Source organism: Thrips palmi, unplaced genomic scaffold, assembly GCF_012932325.1.
Source record: "Thrips palmi isolate BJ-2018 unplaced genomic scaffold, TpBJ-2018v1 HiC_scaffold_16, whole genome shotgun sequence".
NCBI classification, from domain to species: Eukaryota; Metazoa; Arthropoda; class Insecta; order Thysanoptera; family Thripidae; genus Thrips; species Thrips palmi.
Genome location: NW_023144625.1, coordinates 11,936,693 through 11,953,297, shown reverse-complemented (window position 1 = coordinate 11,953,297; position 16,605 = coordinate 11,936,693). Strand labels below are relative to the sequence as shown.

Here is a 16,605-nt window from a genome sequence, read left to right as displayed (position 1 = left end):
TCGAGAATGGCAGAATGGCTCACCGGCTCGCGCGACTTGCGAATCGCTGGACTTGGCCCCCGCGGCTTTAGTGGACAGGTGTTTGGAGATTCCGCCCGCGGCCGCGTCGCGGTGCTCGACTCGGAGCGCGGCAATGCGCATCCCCTGTCTGCCTGCCGGGGACAAAAGTCAGCACATCCTCCAATAAAATCGCTGTCCGTCTGTCGGTCCAACAGTCTGCCGGTCTGTCTGCCTGCCGTGCGGGCAGCCCGTCTGATTGCCGTGGAATGTGCAATGTGACGCGGCGATATCGCCAGCTGATCAAAGCTCATGGCGATTGGCGCGAGGGGGTCAACCAACCGGCCGGCCCGGCCGCCCGTTTCGGCGCCAGTGTTTTATGGCTGACTTTATTTCTGCCGAACTGTCGCTTCGGTTCGGCTCAGCCGATGTCGGTCGCGTTGTCGCTGTCTCGGCTGTTGCATATTCAGGGCCGGGCCGGGGCGGGGTGGGGCGGGGCGGGGCGGGTCCCTGGCCGTGCGCGGCTGCACTCATAGACACGGACCAGCGAGCCCGTCGGAGTATCGGAGCCCCGGAACCATTTGAGTGGAAATGCATGCGCTTGCTCGCCGTGGCCACGCGGCTCCGCGGCTTCGCGGCTTGCCGTGGGCACGACCAACCGGCGCGGCAAGACGGGCCTGCCGCGCCTGCACTGCACTTCGCTCATGACCAGCCATGTGTGTGGCTCGCATGCGCTCCTGCGCCGGCAGCGCGCCTGGCCACAGGCGGCCACAGGCCTGTAACGGACGCTCCAGGAAGAGCCCGTATCTCCGAAGCAGGCGCGGGCCAGCTCCGAGGGGGACGAGAGTGCCAACACAACAGAGATTCCGTCTTGGATCCATGGACCTCGCAAACGGCGAGAACTCGATGCCTAGGGTAACAAAATTCGGTGCTACAAATTGACAAACTGAGTCGTCCTGTTCAAAACAATGTCTCTAGCGCGCACCGTTGAAGAGAGACATACCCAAGTTAATTTTATTGACCAAGTTAGCTGCACTGGAGCGCCTCGTCGCGGCCCCTTCTATCGTGCTCCACGCGATAACCGCGTACTGTACTTGTCCACTTTAACGGGGCATTGGTCGCGCAATCTTATCCGGCGATACGTCCGTCCGGCCTGCCTGCCTGCCTGTCTGCCTGACGGGCCGGCCGGGCCTGAGTCTCCCCGGCCGCCACAAAGCAGCCTGTCCGTTTTTGCTCGGAATCCTTGGAGTGGAGGCGTACCGAGGCGTATCGTGGAGGGCCACTGCCACACTTCCCGCGGAAAGGGACAGGGCTCGATAAGGGGAAGGGAACGCAGCCTGCGCGGCCGCAGCCCCGTCTGCTGCACCAGAGGGACCAGAGGGACCCAAGGCGGCTGGCGGCGGCTGCCTTGCTGGGCGGCTGGGCGCGCGAGGCGAGCGCGAGGCCCACGAAAGCAATAAGTCGGCGTCCGTCCGCGTTAAACTTTTAGCAGGGGGCGAGCTGGCGCTCTCGCGCGGAGGCCGCCGCACTTCGGCTCGTACTTCGGCCGGCCTCCGCCCGGAGCAACAGGAAGCAGTCACCGCCAAGAAAAAGAGAGAAAAGCCCGAGACCGATTTCGCGGGAAATTTGATTTTGTGGGCGAGCTGCGGGGTGGACGGCAGACAGGCGACGGGGCGGGGCGGTTCACTAGGGCACTGGGTTGTCGGCCCGGCGGGCCTCGAGGTGCAGTGAACCGCGACTTGATCGCTGCGTCTGGGAAACGTCGAGCGGCACGGCGGCACGGCCGAGGACCCGGCGCGGCGGCCGCGGTTAGGGACCTGGCCGCCCGGCCTCCAGGGCCTCCAGGGCGTCCAAGTCCAACGCACCGCGTATCGATAGGCCGGGTCCTCCTGTCCTTTCGTCCTGACCCCGGGCCGTGATAACATGCCATGGCTCCATTGGGGCGTCGCTAGCGTCGCAGCCGCGCTGCGGGGCTCCAGTCGGCGCGGCAAGGTGGAGGCCGTCCAGGCCGACAGCGCGGCAAACACGCGTTGCGTCAACACTGCCTGCTCCGCCTGCTCCATGCGACAGCTGGGCTCGTCGCCGCACCTCCCCGCGCACTATAAATAAGGCCTTGTATCGGTGCCCCCCTCCCCCACCACCGAACCGGCCTGGGGGCCCCGGCATGGCCCCGGCATGGCCCCAGCATGGCCCCAGGGGCGTCGCGTCGCTGTGATGCGCCGCATCGCGCTGCACTGAGCCGCCTCGGCCGGGACGGACCACGGCGGCGCGGCGTGGCGTGGTGTGCTGCTCGTGCACGGGCACGGTGCGAGCTCGGCCCGTGGCATCCAGGCTGCGGACCATGAGGCTTGTCTGCAGTGTCGCCGACTTGATGAGGAGTCCAACTCCGGCGAGTGCTGGGAGGACGGCAGGGCGGCCTCTGGGGCCTCTAGGGCGGTCTCTAGGGCCTCTAGGGCGGTCTGCACTGCCCAGCCTAATTGGCATTCTGAGGGCCTCCCGTCGACCCTGTCGCTCCCTGCCTTGGCGGCGAGCTCAGCGGCCAGGGTGGCTCGCCCTCTCACTCGCCGCCCTCATAGCGGCCTCTGCCACGGACGCCTGCACTGCTAGGCCCTACGCCGCAAGGACAACCCCCGGGCCGGGCCCGCCACCCACCAGCAGCAGCAGCCGACTGGCGCAGAACTTAGCCTCGCTGTCTCGCTCGCACACAAGGGGTGTCCCGAAGGGGAGCGAGAGAGACGACAGCAGAGCGACCAAGCGCCGCGGCGTTTTATTAGTCCGTTTGCCGAACTCTCGCGGCTCGCTGCCTCTCAAATTGACCGGACTGCATGAAACAAGCCGACGGGGACACCCCGCCTGCCCATCGACCCACTGGGACCAAACAGTGGCGTAGCTACGCGAAGCTAATGGCAGCTGGTCGCAGACACTTGCCGCGCCAAGCCTACACTGCTCCAGCCTGAGGACGCCCTCCGCGTGGGGCTTCCCCCGGCCTCCCCGCGCCACGCCCGCTACGCCGCTGCCCCGGGTTATTTTGGGCAGGGCAGAGTCAGGCGGAGAGCCTCCGTGGGGCCGGAATTAGAAACTAAAGCTTGGAGCGCCCAGCGCGCGGTCCCCGCCACGCCCCGCCACCGCCATCTGGCCGATATCAGGAAATACGTGCGCGGAGGGAAAAGTGCACATGGAGGACGCCGGGGCCCCGCCGGGGGTGACTCTGCGGTGATTTACCGCTGTGGTGCCGACCCCGGCAACTCGTTCCTAGCAGCAGCAGCAGGTCTTGACGCCCGCTGTCTCGCAGTCCGTTCGTCCGCGCGTCCGCCTGTCCGCCAGCCTCTTCCGGGGACGACGGACAGCCTCACAGTTTTCGGCCGAACGACGTGGAGTGCGTCACAGCGGTACTCGCGGAGCGATGCGCTCCTCGCAGTGTGGTCGCGTGGTCGCATGCACGGCGGTGCACAGCCTCTCCGCTCCGGTTGCAGCGCCGCAGCGACCACACTGCGAGTCGCCCGGTCATTTGCTGGTCGCTCCTCGGGGTGCCTCGGGGGGCAGGCGGGGACGGGGGACGTTCCACTAGCCTGGCCAGGCTGCCGGCCGGACATCGACACCTATAATGGGCTTCGTGCGTCGCTGCCGTGCCGTCCCGCCGTCCTGCCCGCTATATGGCCGCACATCCTATTATCCGTTCGGAGTATTCACCGCGCGGCCCGTTATGACCACCTCAATGACCACCGCGGAGATTCCTACCCCCCCCCCCTTCTCTCCCCACGAGCTCGTCTCCCATGGCAACCTCACATCCCCACGCACAGCGCCTCGCCGCGCCTCGCCGTGCAGGGGGCGTCACGGAGACGCGCTAAACTTAGAACCTAACCCTCGCCCCCCCCCCCCAAGCATCCTCCTGCGCCGCCCATTTCATCTGCGGTTCGCGCGGTTCACAAAAGGAGGGGGGGGGGTCGCAACGCCCCGGTGAGTCACCGCCACGCCACCCCCTTGTGCCGTGCCACCCCCCCGCCCCGTGAGTCACTGGAGGGATGCTGGCGCCGAAACTAAGAGGTGACTCAAACCGCTCAAACTCCTAGTCGTCATCGTTTTGTTGTCGAGGCGCGGTGCGTCACTGTATACTTCGTCACCCGACTGTGCTCGGTCTCCAGCCCGCGGTTTGGCGGTCTGGCCGGGTCTGGCAGCGCCGCGCGGCCGAGCGGCCGCGACGCAAGGAGGGCGTTATTATCAGCTTATCAATGTGTTTCAGGCGGCAGCTCCAAGGAGTCCAAGAAGGACACGCTGTCGCCGTCGGGAGGCGGCTTCGGCTTCGGTGAGTATGCGAGTTCGGGCTTCGGCCGCCACTTCATTTAGCGATGACGTCATGACCGCGATTCCGCGGGGCTCGCTCGCGAGCTCGAGCAGTCGGCCCGGATCGACACAGATGGCTTGTGACGAATTTCTCAGTCACGGATTCGCCGTTTTCTTCGGATAATGATTAATTTTTGCCGTTTCTCAATAAGAAGTGACGTTGGGCTGACCATGACTGGTGTGTTTCCAGGACCGCACATTTGGCACCGGGAGGACGCGCGGGCAGACTGTCTAGACCGTGAGAGTCGAATTTCCATCTTGTTTTCGTAGTCCGCACGCTTCGTGTGGAAAGTAGCACGGTAGAAGTTGGGTAGAAGTAGCACTGTAGACTGGCATGCGCTGCACTGGTACTGTACTTGACCGCGGCGCGGGCGTCGCCGCTCTCGGTTTGCACAACACCTAGTGCCTTTTGCTTCCCGAGTGATATTCAATTCTCCGAATCGCCGTCAGCTTTCTCTGACGCAGATTGATTTTTTGTGTGCGTGTGTGGAAGTGCGAGTGTGTGGGTGTTGTGAGTGTGTTCGAGTAATTTACCGCGACCTCAGCAGCAAAGCTCTACGCGAGAAGAAGAAAACGCAGCGACTTTCGAGGCACGACGCGCTGCTCGAGACAGTCTTGACTTGTTCGGGGTTGCCGCCCGGAACCAAGGCGAGGCGGCAGCGCAGAAGTGTCTCGTCGCTCTTTCTCTGTCGCAGCCCCGAGAGTGCGAGAGAGACAGCGCACTGTTTGGAATGAGCGCGCAAGGCGGTGCAAGGCGGCGCAAGACGAGGGCCCGCGAGTATGGAGTACGGAGGCACCGCGAGTGCAACGACTTGGCGCCTTGGCGCGCCTTGGCGCATCCCCGCGGTGGCGGTGATCCACCACTTTCACTGCGTCGGCCTGCCCTGCCGCGGCCCGCCGGCCTTCCCCTGCACTGTGAGGCGAGGCGGCAGGGCGTGGCGCCGCGGCTATGCGGCCTTGGCGAGCGCGGCCGGCGGCGGCAGCGCGCGGATTCGCGCTAATTCGAGAAAGAGCCCCGAACCCTCGTCGTTGCAGTGCAGGGCGCGTGGAGCGGAGCGCGAAGGAGTCCTGGCCGGTTTCGGTTTTGGCGGTTTTGGCGCTGCGGGTTGGCGTCGCGGCCCCGGCGACCGTTGACCCCGCGACAGGGCACTGCCGGGCACCAGGCCCACGGCACTGTGCGGCAGAACGAGTTGGCCGCCTACTCGGCGAGGCGAACAGTCGACGGGGCCCTCTGCCGCCAGCCGCCCAGGTGGACTTGGCGCGGCCGCGCGTCGGAGAGTCGTTGACGTCGGCGTCCCCGTCGCCTTGTCGTGGCACCGGAGCGCGCCGCCTGTTGGCGTCCGCGACCGCCGCGTCGCGCCGCGTCGTCGTCGGGGCCGAGGCGGGCCGTTATGGGAAGCCGAAGCGGAGCGGAGCGACATCGGCAGCTGGCCGCGCTCCAGTCAGTGTCGGCAGGAACAACATTCGGAGCTGCCAACATTCGACACGCTCGAAAATTATCTGGGTTATTACTTTTCCCGCCGATGGTGGTGTTGATTTGCGAGGAGAAACATTTACCTCCGAGAGCTCCCGCGCGTTTAAAAAGGTGTTCCCGCAAAGGTTCCCCCAGCCGCGGCTCCGTTTCGCTGTCGGGGAAGAGCGGGGCTTGGTTCCGCCGGCCACTCCGCGCTCTGTGCCGGCGCAAAGCTTTGCGCAAAGCTCTGCTCAAAGTCAACACTGGCCATAATTCAGAGAGTCGGCCGTCGAGTCGTGCTACGCGTGCTTCGCGTCGTGCGGGGCTGCCGTCTTTTTGTCGGCCTCTGCCGCCAGCCGCCCGATTCCGAAGCATCTGTCTCTCTCGCACCCTTGCGGCCTTACGGGACGCCCCACGAGTGCGAGAGAGACGGAGCGATGATGCGATCCTTCGGAATCAGTCGCGGAATGTGGCGCTGCCTCGCGTTGCCTTTCGTTAATGACTGCTTCGACTCATCCACGTGGATGGCGGTCTTCTTCGTGTTCTCCGGGTTCCGCGTCGCGCCGCGCCGCGTCGCGCGCCACGGCGGCGTCCTCGAGTCGCCCCTTTCCTCCGGCTTGCCGCTGCACCGCGTCGTCGGCCACGCCCCCCCGCCGTAATTGGCCCAGCAGTGCCTGCCGTCGGCCTGCTGGAGCAGCCACTGGAGTGCCGCGTCATCGGGGAGCTTACGACGGAAAGGTTCGGGGGGCCAATTACCGCCACCTTCTTGGCCTTCTCGGCCTCCTCGGCCTCCGCCGCGTGGAGCGTGGCGGCGGGCCGGCCGAGCCACAAAACCCGCGGAAAGCTTTCCACCAGGACGCGGACGGCTGCTCTCAAAGTAAATAATAAACGCGCACGGCACGGGCTGGCTGCTGGAGGCCGCGTCGCAGAGCGAGTCTCCTCGGCCTGGCTTCCAGTGCAGTGCCACGGCGCCTGCCGGGTAGGCAGCCGCGGCCCGACCGCCACACTGGCGTGCTGCGGGTCTGCCTAGCCTCTCATTGCCATTGCCACTAAAGGCTAGACCCCACATGATCGTATGCCATTTCGGGCCCAACACATCCCGCCTCACTGCAAAACGAGACATGGCCGTCCTGGCGACATGGCGACTCCTTCGGAGCATCGCTGGCTGCAAGGAATGCATGGGCCACGCCCCGGGCGCAGTGTCGGCAGACCGCGTGACCGCGCGGTGCGTTGCGGTGCGGTGCCCGTCGATGCGGACAACACGTCGGCGGCATCGCGGTGCGGAACGTTATCGCCGCTCGGACGTCAAAAGCCGCGATTGGGCGCGTTTTGCCGCCGCGGCCGCGTTAATCTAATCAGTCAGCTGGTGCTCGAGAGACATTGTGGTGGAGGCGGCGGCGCGGCGGCAGGGTGTGGTTGGCGAGGCGGCTTGCGGTTTCCGCGCCGTGCCCAGCCCGGCCCAGCCACAGTGGGCCAGAAAACCGGTGGAGGCGGCCAAAACTCTAGACGCGTTTTGAGCTCCAGAGTCGCTGAACAGGACTCGAAACGAACGTGTAACCCCACCAATGGATTCCTCGTTCGGAGAGCAATCCATTGGTGGGGTCACACGTTCGGTTCTAGTCCTGTTCAGCGACTCTGGAGCTCAAAACGCGTCTAGAGTTTTGGCCGCCTCCACAGGTCTTCTGGCCCACTGTGCCAGCCCAGCCCCGCGGCCAAGACCAAAAGCCGACCGGAAATCGGCCGTTGCCGGGCGGGACTGCCAAGCCTGCTAAGGCCTGGCGAGGCATGCCCTCTGGTGGCGTGTTTCTAATCCGACATTTGGGTTCGAGTCAGATAATCACGGGCAGTTCCAAGTATCGCGCCTCGCTGACGACGGCGGTGGTGGCTTGGGCTCGACGAACGGGCGGCGGCAACGCGGCAACCGAACAGACGATCGTTGCGGTCCAGCGCCCGTCGAGCTCGCGATGGCCCTGCTCTCGCAGGCAGTGCCCTGCTGGCGTGGGTGGCACGGTCTAATACGACGCCTGGGCGAGTCAGTTCGATGCAAATCAGCATCCGCGCGACTTGCGCCCCGACATGGAACACTGCTGCAGCAAATGTTGCTCCTCGGCGTGCACGTCCGTGGGACGGAGCCGGGCTAGGCCGCGCCTAGGCCCCGCGGTGTGTCGAGTGCGTTCGCGATAGCGCCTGAAATAGAACTACGCCCGTTGGATTCTCATTATCGGGGCGATGGAACGCACACCTCGCGTCGCGGTGCCTCGCGGGTGGACGGGGGCCTCCTTGATGTCGTTACGAACGCCCTTCAGAGTGACGGCCGTTTGAAAGACGCGCACACACTCACACACACTACGCGTGGCACACTACGAAACGGCCGGAATGCACTGTTCGTCCCGTTCCGTGCTCGCGTGAGAGCGCCGTGTCACTGCCTGGCCGCGCGGCCCTTGCATGCGTTGACGGCGTCCAAGGCGTCAATCGTCCTAGAAAGGCGATGCGGCCTACACTGTGCACACGCCTCGCCTTGCCTCGCCGCGGCCCCGCGGTGTGCAGTCCTGCAGTCCGCGGGCAGTTTCCCCCAGATGAGTGGAGTAGAGGTGAAACTGTGAAACGCGAGCAGTTTCCAGGATGTCTCCGCCAGCCAGCGCCAGCCTGCCCGTTCCATGTCCGTCGCCGTGCCCCGGGGCTCTCCATGCGCGCCGTGCCCGCGACTCCGCGACACTTAGCACGCTATTTGAGTCCCCCGGCGCGGCTCCAGGTCCGTCCGTCCGTCTGTCCGACCGTCCGCGCGCCCGTCCCGACTCCAAGGAGGGCATGTCCGTCCGCCGTTTCGCGCATCGCGCACCCGACGGGCCTGAACTTTGGCAGGTACCGTCGTCACCCCTTCCGCGGGATTCCCGCCACCGCCCCGCCCCGCCACTGATTGACCTTTGGCTGCACTTTAGGGGGCCAGCTGACCCCGCGGCGCCTGTCGGTGACGTCACGCGGACACGCGGCGCGACGCGGCGCCAGTGTATCGCCTCTGGAATTCTGACCACGCGACGCGCAGCCCGACCCCGTGCAGCCCCGCGGTATGGCGGGCATTTTTCATGCCGAACGGCAGCGAGGCTTGCCTGCCGCGATCCCGCTTTCCAAAGGGGCACCCCCGCCCTTTTCCTGGAAAAACCAACTCGCTCGCTTTCCAAAAATGGATAAATTCCTCATCATAATACTTACGGCCGAGTTGATACAATTTTACGAGGGATTTCTCTCTTGCTCGGTGCGTTCTTTCTCGCGACTCATTCGCCCTGACGCCTAGCGCGCTTCCACCGGTCCCCCGACGTGTGACCTGAATGTTCAATGTCGAATTAATGGACCGCGGCGCCGAAACAATTACCAGTGTCGAACGATGTCGAACCGTCGTGCGCCGCGCTGCCGCGCTGTCGGCCGAGCCGAGGCGGTGCTCCGGGCCGTCTCTGGTTTCGAGATCCGTGAGCGACAGAGAGAGGCAGAGGCTTCGGCGTGTGTCAGCTCATGAGATATGAACGCCATAGGTAGCCGTAGGCCTGGCCCTGCTCCGCCGTCGCTCCGCCGTTCGCGGCTCCAGCATTCCCGGTCCACAAACGTCGCTCGACTTTCATGACAAGAAAAATGCTTGAACGGCTTGAACCGCCGAACTCGACTCATCACCGAGTGCCCCGCTGCCCCGGCATGGCGCCGTCCAGGTCCGGCATGGCCCCGGCCTGCCGGACTGGTTGGTTATCCGAGCCGCGGCCGCTACAAGTAGTGTGCAGGGACGGCGACGGGGCGCCGGGCCGCCAAACGCCACTCAGCACTCCGCTTGCTTTTGCGCCAACTGCCGCGGCTGCCTCGCCTTCCCCGCGCTGCGCTGGCCAGCATAGACCAGCTAGCCCGGGCAGACCTCGGGGGGCCTACACTTGTTTCCAGTGGCTTGGCAGCGCGCCACGCCAAATATGGCGACGGTTTTGGCGCCCACCTGGACGGGGACAGGACAGCCAACCTTCCAGTGCGGTCGCCAGTTCACCGGGCGTTTGTCGCTTGTTGTTGTTGTTGCTGTTGTTGTTTTCGGTGTACCGTAATACCTGGCGCCTGGCGGGACGCAGGCCGGCAACGTCACGCCGACTTTACCGGTCGTGATGCCGCTGATTGGTCCGATTACAGATACACTGATAGGCAGTGCAACGGCGCAGCGGCGTCGTTCGTCGGCGTGGGCGCGGCGTGGTGGCGTCGGCCGGGGCGCCCCTCCAGCTAGGCAAGCCTCGCGTTGTTGGCTGAGCAGCCACTTGTAGCTTGTAGCCACGCCCTCTCCACTCTGACGCGGTCTCACTCCCAAATCGCTTCCCCGATTCTGTTTCACTTGTCGACCCCCACCGCGTAGGGCCGCCGGGGCCGCAGGCCTGCAGGGCTCCAAGCCTCGGCCCTTGGCACGCCATTCCGGGTCCGTTCGTGTCGGCGGGCCTGGCGGGCCCCGAAGCGCAAAGCGAGGTGCACAGCGGCGCGCAGCGCGAAGCGTGCAACCTCGCGGGGCCCGCGCTGTGTACACACTCTGGGGTGCCGTGCTCGCGGCAGGGCGGGGGCGGCGGGGGCGGCGCCGAGTTTCCACTCGACCCTCGACTGGGCCGATCCCCGAGAGGACTGTTCTGACATTTGGCTGCCCACTTTGGCGGGGCATTAGTCCACACTGCGGTCCGCTTATGGCGACCGCGGCGAACTCGGAACACGCGCACCTCGGAACGGAACCGAACGGGTCCACTACCACCTGGAGGACAAGGACGCGACAGCACACTCACGTCGCTCTGTCTCTCTCGCACCTACACGCCGCGAGCCGTGAGTGCGAGAGAGACAGAGCGAGAGGTGCGGAAGGAGCCTGCAGGTCGCGGTTCGAACTTGGAAGGCCGCGGCCCGCCGCGCCGCTCGGCTCTCCGGCCGCCGGAACATGTTTGACCGCTAATGGTGAAAGCTTCGGCCGCCCCGCCCCGCCCCGCCCAGCCGCGCCGCGCCGCGCCTCGAGGTGACAAAGGGGGCGTAAAGATGGATGAAGAATAGGAAATAAACGGAAAACTAGTGGCCGACGGAACGATACCGACGGGGGGAGGGTCGGCGGCCGGGTGCACTTGATTGTGAGGACGGGCGTCCCGGGCCGGCCGGCGCGACGCCGCCCGGCGCGGCGACGTGTGGCCGCGTGTGGCAGTGGAAAGTTGAGTCGCCTGCCCGGTCCTCTCTCGGCGCGGCGCGGCGTGGCATGGCCACCGGCTTGAAAATCTCGCCCGTTATTGGAAATGGAAGTGAAAGTCAACTCCTATCCGACCAAGCAGTGTGGCGTCAGAGTGGGCTGGCCGTGGCAGGGCACGCCCCCTGGGTCGCGAAGGCCAGCGTCGCGGACCCCGGCCCGTCCTCGCCGTCCTCGCCGTCCTCGCCGGCCGTGGCGTGTGCCTGGTGTGCCGGCAGCGCAGGCAGCGCGGGCTGGCCTGAGCCTTTCCCTCCTCCACGTGCGAGAGTGTTTGCCGGGACCGGTGCCGCAGCGACGCCACCGCGGCGCCAGCCCCAAGGGCCGCTTGATTGCATTGTGTCGGGGGATGAGGCCTGGCCTGGCCTGGCCCCCCTGCGGCCACACTGGATTGATTCTCGTCAGTTTTGCCTGCAGTGGCCCTCCCCGCCCCGCCCAGGGCACTGCGGTCTGGGTCGAGGTCCGGTGTCCTTCCCGTGCCACGTCCTTCGTCCTTCCCGCGGTGCACCGGCAGCCCTACACAGCCCTACACCAATGGAAAGTGAAAGGGGAGGGGGGGGCAGCGGCAGGCGGCGGGGACGAGGGGCGGCTGCTGCGCGGCCGGCCAGCGACCCTGCGCGATCAATACCCACGCCTCGGCTCGGCCCGCGCCCGGAGCTGGCGGTGCTGGCGGTGCGGGCGGCTGGGTGTAGCCGCGTCGCCGTGTAGCCGGTGCGTGCGGCGGCGGGGCGGCAGGGCGGCTTGCGGTGCAGAGGGCGTCGCGGGCGGTGCTGCAGCCCAGGGGGCGCATTTGGCCGAAAATTATCCGAGACACCGAGAGACGATCCCGCGCCGCTTCGCAGCGAACGCTTGACATCCTTTGCATCGAGATCGGCAGCACTTCGAGGAGGAACTACAGCCGTCGAGCGGGGGGGTACTGCCGCACTTCCTCAGTAGTGGAGCCAGCGTCGGAAGCAATTCCGAACTCGCACTCCTACGCCACGCCCCATGAGGGCGACGGAGACAGCGCGACGAAAGGACGCTTCGGCACCACCCTGCAGGGCCCGGCGAGGTAAACAGGGAGCGGCGCCGCCCCTCGCCGCTCCTCGCCGCCCCTCGGCCCAGGCGGCAAGGCGGCAAGGCGGGGGCTGTCCGCAACAGGGAACGGGTAGCGGTGTAGCGGCGGCCGGCGGGTAGTGCCGATGGACCCCCGCCCCACCCGGCGGCCACCCCCTCCCCGGGAAGCATCCCTTGAATGGGACGCGGAAGTCAAGTGGTGGGGGCACCGGTCCGCCGCGCGAGTGGAGGGGGAGGGGGTCGGCACGGCTAAAGGCACGGCGGGGTAGCTACCCCCACCCCGTCTAGGTCTGGGTTGTTGGCCTGTCTGGGACATTGGCCCCCTCGCTAGCGCTGCCGGTGCCACTCGGGCCGCCTCGGGGTGCTACCCGGTGCTACCCGCTGCTACCCGGCTACCCTCTGCCTCCACGCCACTCGACGTCGAGGGCGCCCTGGCGGCCGCTGGTACCACTGGTACCGCGGGGCTCCAAGTACCCACTCGCCATCCGCCGATGGAAAAACTTTCCCGGTGCAAATCTCTGGCACGCGCAGTGAATCTGAATCCGAATATGGTCGGAGCGGCGCCACTGCCGAGCGATTCCGAAAGGTCCTGTCGTCGCCTGTCTCTCTCACACTCCTGCGGGGCGCCTCACGAGAGCGGCAGAGACGATCTCGCTCGGCTGGGGCTGGGGGACGGAGGCGCGGGCAGCTGGGGCGATGGCACTTACACTCTCGCGTTGTACCTCCGCGCTGCCGAGCTCGGGCGGGAGAGGCGGGGCAGGGCGGGGCAGGGCGAGCCGGGGCGTGATCACGACAGACACTGCCTGCCGACGCTTTTTACCCCGGGCCTCCTTTGTCTCCGCGTTCGATCTTGTCAAACAATCTAATTCGAGTTGTTGACCCCCCAGCCCCGGCCGAGCCGCGGCGAGCCGAGCCAGGTCCAGAGCGGCAGACTGAGGCGGCCCGGCCCGGCCCGGCCGCCTTTGCTGGCTTTGGGGCTTCGCGCCTCGGCAGCAGGTCCCGTTGAGCCCCACCGCCTCATGGAACATAGAACCGCCATCTCACCATTTGGGAGGCGCCTCGCTTTTAGTTTGCATTCCTGGCGCCTGTTTATTGTTTTTTTTCGCCCCATAGCTCTCCGCGCGGTCGCCGCTTGGTCGTCCAGGCCATGGCCCTGGCCCGGCCGGCCGGGTCTCGGAGGTCTCGGAGTCTATTACGCTTTTGAAGAAATAAGCGGCCGCGTTCTCGGAGGAAGCGCGAAAGCTCTGTCTCTCTCACACTCATGGGGCGTGGCGGTGCGAGAGAGACGCGCGATACCGGCACTGCCTACGCTGCGCTACGCTGCCTGCGCTGCCTGCACTGCCTGCACCGCCTCGCCAGGAAGGTTAAGGCCGCCCAACCTGTTTTAGTGGGTCGGCGCGCCACAATGGCACGCCCTGCTCGCTCCGTCTCCCTCGCACTCACGGGGCGTCCCGTGTGGGTGCGAGAGAGACAGAGAAACGCTGTCCAGCCCGCAGGGCCCCACGATCGCGAAGGCTGGCCGCGCTAAGGCCGGGGCCGAATCCCGAAGCTCGAACCGAGCCAATAACTAGGTCACAGGGCCTCCAGCCTGGACAGCGAGAAAGCGTATCCACATGTCAGCGGCGCGCCGTCCGTCAAAGCCGGCCCAGGCGGACAGGACGGGACGGGACGCGACGCGACGAGACGGCCCTCGCTGCGGTGGATGCGGCGCGGTGGCGCGGTTGCTCGCTCTCGGAATGTCACTGCTGGGGAAAACTGGCCTATGGGACTGCCGTTGCCGCACGGCCGGACTCGAACCCGGAGTCGGACATCCCGCCGCCGCATTGCCGGCACTCCTTCGCACGCCGCTAGAAGTAAAACGCGTCGCGTTCAATTCATTTCCCGGGGCGCACTCTCATTTCGATCGGCATGCCGAGTAAACAGTGTGTAGTGTGGGCGCCTGGCAGGCAGACTGTCCCGCTGACAGGGCTGCGCCTGCACTGCCTACCCGCCAGGCGCTTTGGTAGGAAGCACAGTCCCACTGTCTCTAAGTAATTTCTAACGCAACTCTGCATGTTTGTTCCAGAAGACGTGGGCGAGAGCTCCCGCCAGAAGCGGGGCTTCTTCAAGGGGCTGTGGAAACGGTCGCGGGGCTACTCGCTGGACCACCAGTAGCCGTCGTGCTGCGGGTGCAGGCGCAACCGTCGCAGGGCCTCCTCGACCCAGTGAGCGGCGAGTTCAAGACCCGCGCCTGTGCCCGCCGCCTCCGACTCGACTCCGACCCCCGGACAAGCCGGCCGTGGCTGCGGCAGTGGACGTCCGCGCCACCGCGCCGCCACGCTGCCGCCCTGGATCCCTGGACGCCCTGGACCCCTCGGGCGGCTGGCCGCGCAGGCCCAACACTTGTGGCGAAAGCAGAGAGCCCCAGACAATCGAAACGCGTCGACATTTTCAAAGACTGCGACACCCAAGTTCGAATATCAATCAACGTACATCCTGCTCAGCTTAACCAGACTGCCCATCTGCATACTGTTTGCACAACACTTGTACTTTTCTGTTTTTGTTTCCCTACGAATCGGTGTAAAAAGAAAAATTGTAACTTATTCCTTCGTAACACAATTATCAACAATTAATCACTTTGGTTAAGGTCACATACAGCGACTGTGCGCAGTCTTATTACTACTACAGTAGTCCTAACTTAGATTAGCCACTGTGTGCGGACATTGTAGTGGGCAGGGACCCTCAGGGACCCTCAGGGACGAGTTCGGGTTCCTTCCGGACGCAAGCGCCCCCCCCCCTCTTTCTTTTCATTTCGATTTGCGAGGCGAGAGGCCCTGTTCTCTGCGCCCAAGCCGCTTGTGCCCCAATGGTCGGAGTCGCGAGGACGGTTTTAACGAGTCGGAGGCGCAGGTGTCGTCAGGACACCTGCAGGAGCCATTGTGTGAATGCTTATGTGATTGTACGCCACCCAGAAGCGGCTACAGAGTAAAACGTTGAGCGGAACGCATTTTGTACCATATTGTACCATAACAATTTGCCATAATTTTAATTGTAGTTATGAACTACTAAAGCTGTTGTCCTTTTCTCTTCTCTGATTTCTGTACCGCAACACAATATCGGTAGGACGTTGTCTAAATTCACTCCCCCGAACGCACTGCCTCGAAACTATTTCGACTCCCCTAAATGTTATTAAAGACAGTGTTAGAGGTTTCTGTTTGTAAAAAAAAATTGTGGTGGGTGTGTTAGATCAAGCAATGATAAACCCGAACTTTAACTGCTTGTACCTGCATTGTTAGCCATTTAGATTATCTATTACCGTTGTACCCACGTTGAAAAGTACACTTCACAATGTGTCACAGCTGTACATGCTTCTAGGAAAACAAATTCACCGAGTTCTCAGAGAACCCAAACTTACGTTCCACGTACCGATAGTCAGTCGTGCCATTATAATTTTTTTTAAAATTTTTCCCCCATTCCTAGTCCCGCTGCCGGGCAGGGATTGGCCGGGGCGTCAGTCCCCCCCCCCTTTCCCACGTGGGGCAGGTCGGAGCCTTCCGCAAGCCTTCCGCGACGAAGGCTGAGTGGGTGCTTGCCACCAACCACTTGACAAATTATAGGATTCCCAAGATTGTCTGTGTTCGTTCCTCTTGGCCTTCCATCACTTCTAGGTACGTTTCTATTCCTCGTTCAATAGGTACTCCCTTTCCCCGTTCCCTAGATTAGAACTCTTTGTAATAGCTCTTGCATATGTGACAGCTGTGAAAGTTTCTCTGTAAATAAACAATTGCTAAACAAGTATGAGTGAGTGTGTTGGCTGTGTTTGTCCCCTCTCCCCCACGCCGGATTACGAAGCTCTAGTGCTACGAAGGGTGGCAGCCCGACGCAAGATACAAGTGTGACGGAGTTCGCCACCTGCTCGGCAGTTCTTGATTCTGGGGTCCCGCTGAAGCCGATGAAGAGAACAATGGCGCCATTGTTGCACCGCGCCGGGAAGGTAGACCACCCTTTTGGCACGTTACATGGAAGACGTTCATGTTGTCACGCCAAAGGAGTCGAGCCCAGGACTACACTGGGCGGCTGCCCTGCTCCTCTGCGCTCCGAGCCACCGATCAGCCTCGCTGTGGGTCTGTCCAGAGAGGACGTCCTCTCTGGGTCTGTCTCGGCTGGTCTACTTTTTAATCTGACGTCACTCCCAGGGTCGTTTCGTAACAGCTGCTGGAGGCAGATCATCACACCAATTTCCAGAAGCCAATCCGGGCCATCGGTGGGTGCACGCCCGCCACAGCTCCCGCATCCCCCCCCCCCCTCTCTTTTCCCCCCTTAATCAGCTTCGGCCAAAATCGACTCTGCCAACGAGCTTTTCGCCGGAAATTTCAAAACGCCTTACGGCCCTTAAGATTGATGGTGTTGAATTAGTAAGTTCTAAGCGTCCCACAGCGTGTTTAATTTTGTCGCCGGTAGCAACCCGGAGTGTCAATGATCGAGTAGAGCGTTCAGTTATTAAAATAATTGCTAGTTCTTGTTTTAGTATTCACTTTGTTTACTTATTAAATCATAA

The 16,605-nt window shown here is 64.0% G+C and overlaps 1 protein-coding gene across 1 annotated transcript in view; it reads left to right on the top strand.

The window, feature by feature from the left end:
• Positions 1-15,845, top strand: part of LOC117642894 — a 161,868-nt gene extending 146,023 nt beyond the window's left edge. Inside the window, exons 11-13 of the mRNA XM_034381518.1 lie at positions 4,238-4,300; positions 4,529-4,576; positions 14,134-15,845. Of these exons, the coding sequence (XP_034237409.1) occupies positions 4,238-4,300; positions 4,529-4,576; positions 14,134-14,222 (200 nt within the window). The 3' untranslated portion in view covers positions 14,223-15,845. The remainder of the gene's footprint in view (positions 1-4,237; positions 4,301-4,528; positions 4,577-14,133) is intronic.
• Positions 15,846-16,605: the final 760 nt, after the last annotated feature.